The sequence below is a fragment of the Lineus longissimus genome, chromosome 11, assembly GCF_910592395.1.
Source record: "Lineus longissimus chromosome 11, tnLinLong1.2, whole genome shotgun sequence".
Lineage (NCBI taxonomy): Eukaryota > Metazoa > Nemertea > Pilidiophora > Heteronemertea > Lineidae > Lineus > Lineus longissimus.
The window spans coordinates 17,346,442-17,363,546 of record NC_088318.1 but is presented as its reverse complement, the minus strand read 5'-3'; the positions used below and the strand labels follow the sequence as shown (position 1 = coordinate 17,363,546).

At 38.8% G+C, this 17,105-nt stretch overlaps 3 protein-coding genes across 3 annotated transcripts in view; 1 reads left to right on the top strand and 2 right to left on the bottom strand.

Moving 5' to 3' along the window:
* Window positions 1-16,550, bottom strand: part of LOC135496357 (growth hormone secretagogue receptor type 1-like) — a 131,790-nt gene extending 115,240 nt beyond the window's left edge. Inside the window, exon 1 of the mRNA XM_064785641.1 lies at window positions 16,265-16,550. Within this exon, the coding sequence (XP_064641711.1) occupies window positions 16,265-16,535 (271 nt within the window). The 5' untranslated portion in view covers window positions 16,536-16,550. The remainder of the gene's footprint in view (window positions 1-16,264) is intronic.
* Window positions 1-17,105, top strand: part of LOC135496355 (RAB11-binding protein RELCH homolog) — a 147,932-nt gene that overhangs the window by 127,221 nt on the left and 3,606 nt on the right. The window lies entirely within an intron of this gene.
* LOC135496356 (uncharacterized) lies at window positions 6,971-10,708 on the bottom strand. The gene is made up of 2 exons (XM_064785640.1): window positions 10,457-10,708; window positions 6,971-10,108 (listed from the first exon to the last, which is right to left on the bottom strand). The coding sequence occupies exon 2, from the start codon at window positions 10,082-10,084 to the stop codon at window positions 8,054-8,056; it is 2,031 nt and encodes a 676-aa protein (XP_064641710.1). The 5' UTR covers window positions 10,085-10,108; window positions 10,457-10,708; the 3' UTR covers window positions 6,971-8,053.

Genomic DNA, 17,105 nt, shown 5'->3' with positions numbered 1-17,105 from the left:
TGATACCCTAGCCGCTGTTATCGATGCTGCGCAGAAAGACGTAATTTTTCTCTCCTTTGTGAAATCAGCGTCGCATCTTTACATGATTGATGGAAGCTATCTTGCAGTGATGCAGTGATTGAGAGCTTTTGTCTGGTAGTCTAATGATTGCTCTCAACTTCTTGCAGTAGTCAATTCAAGAATAAAACAGAGGTTGTGTTGATCTCTTGAAGTTGCACTCTCCATGAATTACCCATTTCCGTTTGAGATGAACTGCCAACTGATGAATGAAAACAATCATGTGCAGTAACCTTTCCATTTACAGTTATTAGACTCGCATGTACAGTCAAACTGGGTTAATATGTAGTTCTAGTATAGTTCGTGTATTACTTTTAAGGTATAAGAAAAAATGCCCTTGGATCATATGACATAATGCATTATGATATGAGACATTTTCCTAATACCATCTTAGGTGCTTGTATCATCTTGGTGCTCATGTGAGTAAGAGGATTACTATATAGCATCACATGTAAACGATGTTAGATCATGATTATCATGTTGCTGCCGTGATATTGAAAAAAAGGAAAGGAATTGTCGGCAGGTCATGTTTGAGGGTTTTGCTTGTTGGTCGGTTCTTCCTCTAACATGTCAACTCCAGTTTGGTTAATGACATCGCGCACCAGATAAAATGGAGACATGAAAACCTTGACCATGTTGACGTCTACACTGGTACACCAATTTAAAGGTAATCCATTTGAAATCGAAGCCAATGCAGGCTCGGGCATATCACTTTGGAAAAAACAGGAAGTAAGGTGTTTAGTGAGTGGTAACTCGGTAAGGTGAGATCATCGGGCATGAACCTCTCGCCCCTTTTCGACTGAAATTTAAAAAATATCATGGTTAACAGTATTCCAGTATCCATTTTACGTACCCTTATACCGCTAAAAAACCAAGTTGCCACAGAAAAAAAGAATGGTAAAAGCTGGTATCTTGAGAGAAAAAAAGTATTATTTCTCACGTCGAGTGGAAGTGAGAATACTATGTTACAGAACCTCTAGGAGTGTCTTGGGAATTGATTCCAATATGTTATCTTAGTGTGCGTGAATGCTTTACAAAGCAGTTATTTTCAGATATTTTTATCGATGTCGAGGTATTTCTGTTGTACAGATCTGTTTATTGTTTGTTGGCTTACAACCATCTCGTACAGATCAGTACTGTATCATCATTGTCTCCTTAAGCAAGGTGGAGACATCACGCTTCTTGCCACCTTGGACTAAGTAGCAGGAATAGCAGAATGTGGATATTGAATAGTCCTTGATATCATCCACTTTATCACTTGCATTGCAATGATAAGGTTGTCTAAATATAAGAACGTCGTTCATCCCTTTTATGGGCGGAGAATTACGTTATGTCACTAATCATCACCTTGGGAAGTATATGACGCTGGCTTACCTGATAACCTCAATTTAAAAGAGGGAATTCAGAGATTGGTTCTGGTTTATCAGTGAAAGTCAGGACCCAGCAGTAGCCCCCTTTAAGAATTGTTTTACCAGCTTTGTTATCATCATCATCATCATCATCATAGGCGTTTTGGCCCAGAATTGGGCCTTTGCCTTTCGATTTATATTGGCGCATGGGTCGTGCAACATATTCTTCATATAGAGAAGAAACAAATAAAGAAAGAACATTTAACACTTATACAAAAAACGCTCAGGGTATTTCTATTTTAGGTCTAACCAAAGTACTCAAAGTCATGAGATAAAAACCAAGGCAAAGCACCTGGGGAAGAAAAGCCAGTGATATCATATTATAAAAAAGTGCTGAATATGTTATTTGCATCTGGTAATAAAGTAATGGTGACTGCATGGTTTTCCTCCTACGCAGAAATACATTTTTGATATACAATGTAATAAAATATATCGCATACCCGTCTGGGGTCTTTGTTTTCCTCCATTGTCAACAATAAGTATGGTGTTTGATGTGGATCCAGCCATTGGGATCTGATTTGCTATGTATCCATGATGGGAGCTAAATAGCCATTTCCCCTTAATCTTTCAGTTCCACAACATGCTTCCTGACATTGAATCCTCTTTGTTTACCGGATATGCGACAATAAAAACCTTATCTACTCCGGAATATGTTTGATGTAATTTGCACAGAGTCTGCAAAAAGTGATAACTTTCTCCTGCGATTTCTGATGTTACATCTCTCCGCAAATGTTGGCTTTTTTGTAAAAGCCTAGTGCAGTATTCATAAAGCTACCAATACAAAAAGCAGTGTGGTTTTTCGTAAGTGCTCTTTGGAATATGTTACCGATGCTGAAATAAGTCTACAGTACCTTAATATGTGTTTATCATAACATTAGGCAACACCAACTGGTTCCACTACAATATTGTGGAAAAGAAGGTTTTTGTTTAACACCAATCGACCTTCACCAAGTCACCTGTTGCCAAAAAATGAAATGTATCATACTTGAGTTTCATTTGCCACAACTGATAGCTGCAAATCACACATAACCAACAAGCATCAATTTCTCCACAGTCGCTCCAAAATTCAGAAATTCAACCCATCAAAGACATAACTCCAATGGGGAAGTTAGGGCATTGTGCATTAAGGAAACTATCGCTGTTATCTACGTCCACTATAGAAGTGATTGAATTGTTATTGTTTGAGTTGTTAACAATGTGTTAATTTTGGTATACGGTAAAAAAGCAACAGAAAAAAAGACAACCATCTAGGTAAAAAAGACAATGGGGAAAAAAAGCAACGGAAAAAAGGCAAATATTTTGTGAGGGTGACGACATGTGTTTTTCCTTCTAGGTTAGGAGCCTGGCACGTCTACCCCTCTCACTGCTTTTTTATCTTGTTGGAGACAAATTTGGTGCACAGTGCAAGTGATATGCCTCAGGCTAACTCAGTAAACGAGGAAATTATGATGCAAAATTTAATTATATCCCATCCGATCTAATTCATATTACGCAAGTTCTGTTCTGTTCTGGAAATTATGCGAGACTTCTAGACAAGACCGTGCATGTTGATTAGACACAACCTGGAATTATTGAATATAAAATCCAACGGTCTTTTTATCTTTTTACATATGTTTCACAAAGATTCTGCTGTTAAGTTGGGTTTTTTTTGCCTCAAGTTAATCGAATTCAAGGTAACCTATATGCTTGGCTGTCATTTTAATTTCTCAGGAATTGTAGAACTTAATCCTATTTGAACAGAGAGTGAGGACTATGCCTCGATCATAGCGTCTTTGTCAAGGATGCACACTGCCAGTTCTACTACGGAGGACCAAAAACGTTTGTAGACCTACTCATGACGACTACGATGACTTGTTGTAAACACTCAGCTCACCGAGCAAGCTCATCCCTAAGGACTCAAACTGTATCGCTGATAAATGACTGACTGATAGTAACCCTCACCCGGGACAAGAAATGATGATAGATATTGCTTCATAGGCCAGCACGTCCTGTTTGTCTTGCAAATATTCAAATTGCTCCCTCTTCGGAGAGTATACTCTTGAATATTGCACGAGCTGAAAAATTAGACGAAAATTACAGTGATAAATTTGTTGTATAATGTTGTACATTTTGGTGTACTGTGTAGACTGATCTGAAAAAACTATGTATTGCCTCAATACGTTCCTTTCAAAGAAAATATCAAAAGGTAATTTGGTTTCATGAGACTAGATACAATAATTGCACATACACATCACTAGCCTGAAGTAACCTTGTTCACCAAGTACAACACCATGCATCCGCACATCAGTATTCTTGAATGTAACTGTCGTCACACACTCCATAAAAACATTCTCATATTCCATTCCCTTGCTCCAAGGCAGGGGGAAATCTTACACGAAGTTCTTAAAGAATAATGAAGCCGTTAATATGCATAGCCCCGTGGCATCTCTAATTGTCTTATTATATGCAGAGGAACCTTCCTTAGCGGACACCTCTTTAGAATAACAGCCTCTCCAGACAGTTTGGTCCCAAATGGGTTATTATTATACAATTGGACCTCTGTGATCAGGACACCAACCTATTTAGGACGGAACTTATCAGTTCAGAGGGGATGTTCTTAAATGAGGTTTTATTGTATTCAGCATGAAATGATTTTATTTCTGATTCATGTATCATGTACTTCTAAATCATGTTTGATTCTTTTCGGTTCATCATAACTTGACATTTATTATTTTTTTATACATGTAGCTGTCAAAAATATCTCCCCACTGATGAACTGTATTTGCCATTTGAATGCAAACTTTCACATCGACCTCAAGGACACTATTCACATTAACGATTGATGTTCATGCGAATCTTGACAAAATAGCTATTTTGATGAGTGGAAATAGATTATACAGTACTGTGCCATTAAAGATGGATTGTTTCATTGCTGTCAAAACATCCCAGAAATCTTAATTTGATCCTAACGTTCCTAACATTCTCTTATACAAGTACCAACATTTCCTTGTCCTGCTACCATCATGTTTGGACCAAATCTGCCCCCTACTCTATCAATTCGATTGCTTTGTGTGATAAAGCAAATCATCACAAATCCCATCGATATTGCCATTGATCCGGATCTGTAAAAGGTCTGAAGAGAAAGTGGTTTCTGACATTTCCATCAACTGGTCCTGGCAATAGCGCTTCATCATTACTGAATTTTGTGGAGGAGGATGAGAAGCAATGAAAAAGAGCTCCTTTATGTTCAACTCTAAAAGAAGAACTAAGTGCCTCGTAAGGGATTTGTATGCATGGATCCAGTGGTCACATGGGTATTCTCAGTCTATCAGCTCGTTGGACAACTGGATGCCAACAATGACCCAAATACAAATTGGGATTAACTGCCAACCCTAACAGAAGAACTTTTCTCCTCAAATTGAACACTAGTGGAATTTAAAAGTTGTACAATTGCCTTCCAAACTCAGCAGCCACATCGTTCACATCAAACGCACATACTAATAGTCACGATTCAGAGCGCAGCACTTGTCCGATTAGCTATCTCCTACAATAATCACAAAGTGCACTTCTACCTTATTTACATTCAGGGTAAATTGCAGTTTCAAAGTCTCCATTATTGATGGAGATACCACTTAGTTTGAATGCAGCTGTAGATTTTCGAGCATTTTGTGTTCAATCAAAAATTCATAAATTCAAAAATGATTGCAAGCTCAATGCAGGATAATTGAGGTGATATCTCTGTGAAGATTGTGGGTGCTCGCTTTTTTGAAAAGATACAAAAATCAAGGCCAGGGGAACTTTTCTATTGAATGACATCAAACAAACATGAAATCATGATAAAATGCTTTAATGATTTCAAAGAGCACCTTAATCATTGTATCTACGGTCGCTACCACGTCTAGTATTTTTATCTATTGAAAACTGTCTTTGATCACTTTAAGTTGATTTTGGCACTATACATGTCGAAGAACTGGTGTTATTATCATTATCATCAAGAATTACTATACTCCGTATTTGTTCTTCTTATCACTTATTACCTTTTCACCCACCCTTTGCTTACCAACCATGTTTGAAGAATTCTATTTGAATAACCAAAAAGAACTTAGGTTGCTTTCCTGATCCGAGACTGAAGTCACAAAAGCATCATGATCCAAAGAAATATCAAGGAAATACTACAATGCTAGTTATCAACTCCCAAATTAGACATGTTCAACATAGAAGCTAATGGTCTCCGGAAAATGGCTTCATCTGACCCGTGAGGAAGACAATGAATTGCCTAATATCACATTTTGTAGAATCTGGCAAACACAATGTGACGTGCCCAAGACAAATATGGCTCAGAAATAGCAATTTGTTTCTGTATGATTATATATTTTTCACCCACCCTTTGCTTACCAACCATGTTTGAAGAATTCTATTTGAATAATTATTTAAATATTTAAATATTTTCCGGAAATAACTAACGAGTATTGTCAGGGCAAAAAACGGAAAAAACTTATTCATTTCCTAACTTCAAAGTTATTGTACTATCTTTCAGTTCACTATATCAGGTCCAATCTCGTATACGAAATTTGAAGGATGCTATATTCGAACTTTTTGAAAGTTAGCAACTTCGCATTTTCTGTCGTACAAATGGTTGCAGAAGTCATTTGCTCACTTGTCTGTGGAATCTACCATTATCAGCTGTTGATGCACTCTTTCCCATAGTGTAGTTTATTAGCTACCATTGTGCTGTATTAAATCATTACAGTGATAATGCTTTGAAATTGTTCTGCCCAGTAATCGCTTCACCGATGATTTAATGATAGTGTCATTGTTGGAGCAGAGTTAAATCATACTTAATGGTAAGCATTATTGTATAGTCTAGGTTTGTATCAAGGGATGTACGTATATGAATTTGGTTGGTTTGCCAGGCTAATACCAGACTTCTACTGCATTCTAATGTATTCTGCTGTCTCGTCAATATGGCTTCAAAATTACTGAATAATATCATTAGTGTTTGGATGATTTGATGATCACTTCTAGATTATATTGAAGTTTAAATCATTTTTATTGGGAGGAAAAACCAAAATGTTCCAGGTTTTATGTGTAGAGGGGTAGATGTAATTTTTAGGTTATGATGATTATTGTCTGTACAATATGATGTAAAGTTGTTATTCAGGATAACATTTCCTGATATTTTCTCATACTACCACTTATCCTTAAAAAGTTCAACATGTATGTCATGCCACTGTCTCCGCCACTGTGAGTAGGTTCTTGATCTAGCCAACCGAGGTAAGAAGATTACGCAGGTCCCAGATGACTCATTGTGGGAAGATTGGAGTCTGGCTCCGGGATATTGGTAAGTCTTGAGGCAGGCAGTTCATAGATTCACACAGCTACTATTATATGGGATATGAGAATGTACGATTAAGAAGAGGATTGGGTCTAAATTACTATGCCTGTCACTGACAGCATATGTTGTCTACTATCATGGGTAGAATAAACAAAGTTGCCAACTGAAGAAGAAGAACTCTAACTTCGTGTACACGTACTGATGAATCTCAGTACATTCTGTATACAATTTATTGCATTTGCCAATTTCTCTACAGAAGCAGCTGTCCCTGAAACCAAGTAGAGAACCTGTGTTTTCACAGTTATATGAACTGAAGTCCAAACATCAATGCCGTTCACACAAAGCACCTCCTGCCACAACAAAAGGTCACGTGTTGAAAAACGCCTTTGAAATAAGTACATAAAGTGACTTCAAAAAGTATAAGAAAACATTGTGGTTACTATTGATTTCTGGAGTAGAATATGAAAGGTTACAAAGTGGTGTTTGATCAACAAGGTTTCATGCTATCAGAGGCAAATAACTTTTTTGCACAATCATTTTGAAATCTGATTAGTATATGCTTATACAATGTATTATGACAGTTCAATTAGTAAAGTGAAATCTAAAGGTAACGATGTGCTAGTAGGGCCACAAAATAAGTGTCTGTTATGTGCTAAAAGTCTTAAGACTTCTCTCCGCATTTAATCATGTTCCTTATGACTAAACTGATGAATTAAACTTGAAAAAAATGTGATTAAAGATTAAGTCAACCCTACGTGTATTTCTTTTTTCAACGGAGTTCTTGTGTCTCACATCAGATATTCATATCAGTGCAAACGTATCATATTTCGATTGATCATTCCGTTTTTTCCACAATTTGAATGCTTGAAAACATTCTCTCGAGTATATGTCCCTTCTTCGGGATGTGCACCATCTTAAATTTACTTTTCTTCTCAGTTATCAGCCATTATAATAATAATAATAATATTGTAGTGCTTATATAGCGCTTCTCAGAACGATTGCTGTTAAAAAGCTACTCCCCATAAAACTTTCTGAATAACCAGGTCTTTAACCCATTTTTGAATGCTGCAGTGGACTCCCGGGAAGTTATGTTTTGTGGCAGCTCATTCCACAAGCGTGCAGCACCGACAGAGAAACACCTGTCACCATAGGCGGTTTTGGTGCGCTTTACATGCAGTTTGTTACTGCTTGTGGAACGAGTCTGCCATTGTCGCATCATTGTTAACAATAACACTGGACCTTTTTCTAAAGCGTTTGGGCTAATGACCTTTGACTATTCTTTGTAGACCCTGATTGTTTGACCGTGAGACGTGACTATGAGAGAACCCCTTGAGGAGACTCTTGTTTCCCTATCTGCCCCGGTCAAGTTACGCAGAAGTACTTTACACCCATCACAAGTCCATGAAGTCTTGTCCTTGTTTGTTTTCTTTACCAATTTCTGAATGTAGATCTTATTTTCAAGAGTAAAAGAAACACGGCAACCATCCCACACATTTGCTGAGATGTCAATACCGTGGGTATCAAGAGGGTGAGAGAAGAAGAAAGACGCACTGGAGGCAGCAATCCCCGTGTCCTCTATCTTATAGGAAAAAGCACCCAACTTCCCAATGACATAGATGAACATTCCTCCACATGTTATCCTGCTCGGGTTGATTCGTTTCTCTTTAATTTCTTCTTTAATAACATGTGTATGTTCCACTCGACCATCCTTGTCAACAACGATAATCTGCCTCTCTCCTTGTTCAGTATCACCGAGGATGACGTACTGATGTTGCAGGGTAACTCCAAGTGATAACGGTTTTGCTATGTCGAAGTCAAGAGTTGATCTTGTGTAGCCGTCCTCTGCATCAAACAACTTGACACAGCAGCTAGTGTCCCCTGTCCCATCAGAAAGCAAGGCAAGTTTCCCATCTGGAGTTGCACACATGTCGTACAAGGGAGGCACATGTGCTTTCAATGTGTGCTTCAGCTTGCCAGGGAAGTCGTAAATGTCGACAGCATCGGATGGTTCTCCCTCTCTTATTGGATGAGCAATAGCATATCTTTGGCCAAGGTTTGCTACACATGGAATGAACTTGTCATTGGAGTCTACTGGCATTGTAAACTTGAAAATTTCCTCAGGTTTGAAATATCCTGTCTTGGCTTGGCTTCTATCCATCTTTCCAAAGGAATCCATTGTCATCGGAGTGAAACGACAATCATGATTATAGAGCTGTTGGATTTTATCTGTGTATCCTGCTCCCTCTTCGTCCAGTGTTTCTGCGAGGGCTTCAAGGTCATGCTGCAATTTCATCACTCTGTCAAGGTACATGGGTTGATACTCTGTCTGGGCAAGTAACATCCCAGCTTGTTCGATAGATACCTGCATCTTCTGAACCCTCTCAGAAACCTTCTGCAGGCACTCAGGAATGTCACGAATGATTTGGTAGTCCGCTTTGACTTGTCCTTTCAAGTCTTCCTTCCACTTTACGATCTTATCGATACACTTCTGCGCATGATCCTCAATTTCTTTGAGCAGGATGTCTTGTTTGTCTACCACCGGGGCAATTCTTGTCAACAAAATCAACTCCACTTCTAACTCCTGCAACTTATCGAGCCTTTCCCCTCTTTCTTCAAGAACAACTGTCAATGTGTCGACCTGTCTATCTAAAAAGTCCGCAAACTTTTCTATGGTATGATCCCCATGCTCAACCATGACACAAGCACCACACACTGCCTGTTTGCATTCTTGGCAATAGCTATCTAAGCCAAAGTCATGTTTTTGGCATACAGCTAATTGTTTTTTTCTCTCGGGCTGCAGGGGTATCACGACATGTTTGTGTGTTGCCTTGTTCTTTGCATGAACCTCAGTGCAGTCCCCACAAAGGTAAAGATGGCCGCATGGAATGCATAAGTTAATTGCTTGAACTTCCCTTTTGTTGAGGCGGCAAATTTTGCATCTATCCAGCACAGTCTCTGCATCTTTCTCAAGTGTCTCATTCCTGCTGTCGCTTTTCTTATCCCCGGGAACATATTTTGCTGCGTCGTCTCCTTTGACTGCTTTCCCCTGCTCCACCAGGGGTCCTAAATCCTCAGCGGCCACCTCCTCTCCAGTAAAGTCGACCAGTCCCTCCACACCATTCCTAGGATACAGACAGTCCGCCTGACATGTAGGACAGCTGAACACGTCAGCGCCATGGCTCCCCAAAGTATTTGTAAGGCATTCAGTACAGAAGCTATGCTTGCATCTTCCGGCAACTTTCAGTGGTCTGGTCTGAAAGCACACCACGCAAATGTCGGCGCTCTCTGTTCTGTTTGACGCCATCTTGTGTCAGTTTTTTTACCTGCCCTGAAATTAAAATAGTGTTTGTTTTATGAATGGGATGGTACTTTCCTTGCGTACACTCCCTAGTCATTCTCCATGCAACTTGGCTCGCTTCTAAAGGTGAAATGCAGTGATCTTTGTGCATGACATATCTTGAGAATGGCCTACCTAGAGGTTAACATGTATGGGGGGGGGCTATAAAATGCACATCGTGTATCTTTATTTGTGCCCTCCATCACTCAGTTCACTGTCACCTTTTCTTACACGAGGGCAGGCCTGTTGCATCGGTCGACAGGTCTGATGGTTTTTCAATGCAGCTTGCTTACAAGTAGACCTGTGATGTCTGAAGCAATATGATGTACATGCACTTACCTCGCTGAACCAGTATATTCTGTCAGAAGTCTTAGACCTTGTTAACGCCTCGTCTGATCCTTCTCATATGCTGGCCAACTATAGTGTCCTTTCCGATATTCGAGCAGGTACTTGACATGTATGGAGTCCTACAAATCTATTCGTCCACACGCACACACACACGAACTAGTGAACAGGTTATCTGGATGAATTCCAGGTTATCTGGATGGATTCGAAGAAACAGTTTCTGTGAAATATCAAAAAATGACCCATTGATTTGCACGTTATTGAGTCTTATCTGTCTAGGTCATGCTATAAAGGGTCGCTCATACATGTCCTCCTTCTCCTAATGTATAGGGTTTATCAATCTAAATTTAAGAGTGTCATGAGGTTTTTATCGTATTGGTTAAAGGAGAACTTCCTCCAGAAATAAGCCTGAGTCCGCTTTGATGAAATTTGCTGTGTTCCTTTGTAGAGGTTTCTGGGATGTGTAAGAAAATATAGACCAAAATGTCAAAATGAACTGTGGGATGCGCACATTCTTGGATGCATATATCTGCGGTGCCTTCCACACACTAACAAAATTGTCGTACAACTGTATCATAAGTTTTGGCCCAGCATCATTCTGGGACACTCCCTCTTTAAAGGATGTAGGTGTGAATAATGTGCATGACTTTGGTGTTAATGTTGAAATTTCGGTTGTTGGCCTCGCCTTGTTGCAGTAATGATTATAAGATGTTAAAGCCAAGCAGACAACAGATCGAATATCTACATCTCCTGTAAAGCCAAGAGACGTTCGCTTGTGGAAATAATTCAAGAAAAAGTTTTTGAAGTGAAGCAGAAAAAGAACAAAGGAATCAAGGGTCTCATGTTCTCGGTCTGCGTTTGGCTTATCATTTTGAAAATGACGGCTTGGTGGCGAGCTGTTACTTGATAAAGGTGCTCTGTTGCGGAAAAAAGGGTAGCAGACCTTTGGCCAGATACATTGGTCAACTGCTCAAGGTCAGGGTAACTACAAGTACTCAGTTTTTTATCAGTGTTTTCTATCTGCAAGATGAAAAGCCATGCTGGTAAGCCCCATCTGCCTAGCAGTATATCTGTGGTGAATAGCTGATGAAGATATTTAAAAAAAATGACAAAGTTAATGTGTCCATGGGTGAGGGGGTAGTCACGAGCAATATAGGGAAAATATTGAGATTCAAAGCTTTTGTCAGCACATAAGTGAGCTACTTTTCATTGAAAATGCTTTAGGATGGTGTCATTTTACGATGTGGCGGGTTTTTTCCAGACAAAGAGTACGTGGTTAGTGATTACTGGTGGTCCAGGAAAATCGAATACTCAATGCTGTAGTGCAGTTATTATGCACGCGAGTGTGCCGACTCGAGATGATTACCGTCCCCTTGAGATTTTTGTGTCTGATGCACGGGCAGGCTATTATTTGTTGCTACAACTTGCAATCATGATTGCATTCACCAAAACTCGTTGCAGTTCAGTGATTATTGCTGTCTGCAATCAATATCAAACCGAGCAAGTACAGGTTTTACAGGAGACAAGTGATCTTTTTATCGCTTATACAGCCATTACTGCCACATGTCGCAGCAACAGAAATCACTTGCAAGTGCTCCACTCATCCAATCTGCATCTGTTCTTCAGCCCTGGAAATCATAAGTGGCCTCAGTCGAGTCAAGTTACCACATTCGATATTATCACAGCAGCTGTTGGCTGTTTTGGCGAGTGGGTAATAATTTCAGGCCTATGGGTAGGGTGCCATGCTCGCAAAAACTCCTAAGATGAAACACAAGAGACGTAATGAAGAACAGTTTATAAGCCAAAAATGTCGACCAACTCTTTGATGGTCTTGGTCTAAGGTATATTGTTTTCCGAGTGTGAGGGTTAATCTAATAAGGCGACAACCACTGTGGCGGGAATGAGCTGATGGTATGCTTTACATGACGGACGTTGATTAAACCATTGCTTTCCCAGCATGCTAACTTGGAAAAGCCAATGTTGTTTCCCTTGATTAATGTCTTGTCCATAAGATTGTATGGTACCAGTGGCGTGCTGTGGTTATGTCTTGTGTCTTACACAAGTATCTATATGTTCGACATGACTCTTGCCTTATCATTCATCCTTAAAGGGTAACGGTTACTGTGAAAACCCTCGGTTGTTTCGAGACTTTCATCCAAATGTTGTTTTAAAATCAGTGACACAGTTACTCTGAGAGATCTTATGTTTGCAATAGACTCTCATCTAGGTATTTATGTGGGGAATATTAATACACCAGATTCTTCTGTTTGACTAAGAACTGCTGTACTAATATTTACTATGAGTAGATGACTGTCATTTATCATGAACATATTGATTTTGAGCCAATTTTGATAATAAACCCAGCTATCTATGTCATGTAGTGAAAAAATTAATAAATCACATTTAAATTCGTTTAATTGCTTGTAAGGTGCCACCAACACCTGTTCAGTAATACATTCAATTGTAAAATCAATGTATTATATTGGAGTTTGAATTTGAATGTTTTAGGTTGCTGTTTGTGGGTTGAAGAAATAACAGATTTGAAAAATATGTTGGTGTATAGTTCAACGAATAATATCATATTGTCATCCAACCTTCCTTGCAGAAAAAAAACAATATTCTTAAGTTCAGCTTCTTTGTTGTATAGCACTTTTCGAATAAATCCTTGTTGGATCCTTTTTGAAACAAATGAAGAAAAATTTATGAAAGCTAATATAGATATCAAATATACCTTATTTTCTTCCTTTGTGCCTCTACTTTCACTTAGCACTATAGCGGCCCGTGGGGTTCAAAGAGTTAAGAGTTGATATTGTCACACAGGCAGACAAAGGCTATCAGATCACACCAGACATGTATCCTATACAGCTCTCTATGGGGATGTATCAATTTTACAAAACCGCAAAAAATTGCCGTGAATATTTAAGAGTTTACCGTACATGTATGCTGTATATTTAAAATATATCATGCTGTTTTTCCACTCATGACAGTTTCTTTATCAAGTCATCTCGAATCCTCAAGTTCCATTAGGCATTTTCTTTTTCATAAAAAGTATTAATTAAACCGAATACCTAAATGGAACTAATAGCATTGTTATGAGATGCAGATAGGCTGGGCCTTTCTTTTGACAGGAGGTTGAGATTGTTTACGAATAGCCCTACAGAGGAGATGTCTCTGCATCGCGATATTTCACCTGCGAGGCCCCATTACCACAAAAGATAATTGAATCATACCACACTCCCACAATGAGATGGAATCTTCTATGATGGTAATTTCCTTCAATTAATTGAAATGCATTCCTTCCGGCATTTTCTCGGGTGGTTCAAGGTGTGCCAATAGAGTGACGCTCGGTGGCTCTGACTGTAGCAGTAACAATTACCCGGTAAAATGATATTTTGCCCAAACTCGGAGCTCATGTGCACCAACCAGCACCGCTGAACCTGAGTATCACAATGGCGTAGTGATATGTCGTGAAGATGTTCTTCAGAGAGTGTATGAATTGGCTAGGTGGATGGAAATTATCGAATCTTAGCCATCTCAATTAATAAAAGCAAAGTATTTGTGTAATTTATGAAACGACATGTGCCGTTTTAATTACATGTACCTCCAATACCGATGTACTCCTTATGTGCCAATGAAACTAGACATTGACAGCTTCAGCCTTCACGACTCAAAGCTGAAAATTTGGTCCCAACCAAACATTTCTCTGCTTCATGCCACGTTTAGTTTGAGAATGATTCCTGGGATTGAATGGGTTAATCCCAATGGATCCAGATCCGTTTGCTAGCAATCGTAGTGTGAAACTCAATCAGATAAAATAAATTGATTAAAGTTTCTTTGCGTCTTATCTCGATCAATTTTTTTATTTATTATTAACAAAATCGTGTTTTTCTTGTATGATGAGATGAGCAATCTTCTCGTGTTATTCTTGACTTCTTGTGGTACATATAGGATGGGATTTGTCGGGGGTGGGGTGGGGGATGGGAGACAAGAGCCAGGCATGGTTCATGAGGTATTAGTCTCATTGTATGAGCATTGCTGGTTTTCTATACTAACCCGCATCAGTTATACGTACTTGCAGAAAGCTAAAGGTTTAGGCACCGATGATGTCGGTCATGGATTTGAAATAGAGTTCTCACTTCTTCCCGGTGCCTGTGTTAAGGATAGCAAACTACACCAGCCAAGTAATGAATATGACAAGCTATAATTATAGAAACTGCCTCTTGAGGTCGAATGCCGGGTCATTGACCATCAACCTTCTTTTGCGCCGACCCGGAGTTGCGGCACAACGCAGGCTCGCGAGACCTAATGCAGAAGATTGGTAACCCATCTTCTTAATTAACTCTATCTTAGAGTTATTAGTTTCTCAAATCAGATTAATTTTATTGAAAGAAGTCAAATAGCTTTCGTTTTAAAAGTTGTAATTAATCGCATTAAGATCGGAATGGTGGTGTGAATGATATGGAGTTGTCATGGAGCATACAGCGAGGCTCTAGCTGTCAATAATTGTCAGTCAAACAGACAAATTATTAACCCTCTGGATGCTGTATTGCGTGAAGAGTGATATTGACATGTTACTGAACAGCATTCATTTGCATGTACATTGTAATTGTAAGTGGGTCAGTTTGGAAGGAAAGTACATGTAGATATGAGATTTCTTGTTGCATTATCTGTTGCCGAACGTTTAAATTAGAAATTGTTTTACCATTTGAAAGTTGCTGTGGCCAGAGCCATTTCTACTACATAGGAAGAGGGGGTAACGCATTAGAACGTGTGCCCTACATTTCGTCCTTTGGGTGCCTCGCCCTAAGAAGCGAATGAGTAGTAGTGAGGTTTCGCAACCGCCCGGTTAGGCCCTTCGACGACGTTTATCTATTGTTCAGGTAACACAATAGATAAACGTCGTCGTAGGGCCTAAACGGGTGGTTGCGAAACCTCACTATCTCATGTCGCTCATGGCATCTCAAAATACGTCCACTAAACTGTGACATGGTTGCTTGGCAGTTTATTGATACGAATGTGAGAAAAGTGCTCCATCATTTTGAAATATTTTCCGCGGATTACTAACGAGTATTGTCAGGTGAAAACTGACGGTGATAAGACATGATGAGCTCGAAGCCATTAATATAATTCATTTATAGACTTCGGAGTGTAATTCAATTACATGCTTTATGGTTACTGTAAACCCGTGTATTTTGCTATGGCCAAATGCTGTACTATAGTTTGGTTTCAAGTGATATCTTTACATTTTACTATAAGCATATCCATTAAATGGGCGTTTCTCCCTGAGTGACCAGAGCTCAGTAAAACAGAAGGTAAATGTATAACCTGCAGTGTTTTCAAATCTAACATGGACTGAACAGGTTAGACTTGTAGAGACGCAAAATTGATTCGCCTTCCCATTATCCGATTTCTAACAAGTCTGCTTCTCAGCCTGAACAGTTTTTCGATATATTGAACATCTGGGATGTCGTGATGAGGTGATGGAGTGGTTTGACAGCTGTTTTAATCCTGGCTATTTACTTTCAAGTGATGTTAACTCTATACCAATCACTCTTATTTCGTCAGCTTCCATACGCACTCTCGCTATAACCCGTGTCATTTCATAAAGTAGAGGTTTGCACAAAAAAGCTCACATCTGCACATATCCTTGTTGATTTCAATGATGAATAACCAATTTCCACTGTAAGTAAGTGTTACAACAGATGACAGTCGTTAAGACACACATTATTTTATTTCTATCTTTTTCTTTAAAATTTTCTTAAAAAATAGAAAACAAAATCATAAAATTTTCTGATAATTTACCTGTACTTCCTGCTATTTCATTTTTGTATTCCCCAAAAAAGTCGTCAAATATGCCGCCTCCACCAAATCCGTCATCTATTGTGATCTCCTCTTCTTCAGGGACGACCTTTTCATTTGATTGTTCAACATTTTGATTATAATAATCCAAAGTCGAATCAGGGAGCCACGTATAACAATTGTAGTTGAGAATTCGGCTGTAGCAGAAGCCGGTGACAAGATTATACGTACCGACCTCACCTTCTCGGATGTGTTTTGTGTGTGGACCCGACATTTTAATCCAAGCTTATGAAAAAATCAGAAATTTTCACAAAAAATATAATCCAGCAGAATCGAAGTAATGCCGCATCAGAATTTAAATTCTGAAAAATTTTCAAATTCTGCAGAAAACATCCTTTGTTACAAAAATTCTCTTCTTGATAACTGCTATATTCCTTTTCTATTTCAGAATCTTTTAGACTCAACGGCTTATTTTCATGCAAACTTTTCAATTCCTTTTCAATTTCAGAAATATCGGACAATACTTTTTTCCAACTAAATTCCCGCTCACCTTACAATATGCAAACTTCAAGATAAGAGCCTGTATTTCCTTTCAATTTTCAGTTCTTCAAAATCTCAAAAATATATTCCCTCACGCTAACTTATTTCGAAAATTACCAGATATTATCATTCGTCGGCCTTAACTCCTTCACTTTGATGATACCAGCTTCTCCTGCTCAACTAACTATTACACTCCTTCAAAAAATTTCGAAACTTTCAATCCTGTGAAGAGGGCCTGTCTTATTCCTCCATACTCCAAAATTTCAGACTTTACTTCACACGTATTAAAACTGGGGGTCCTAAT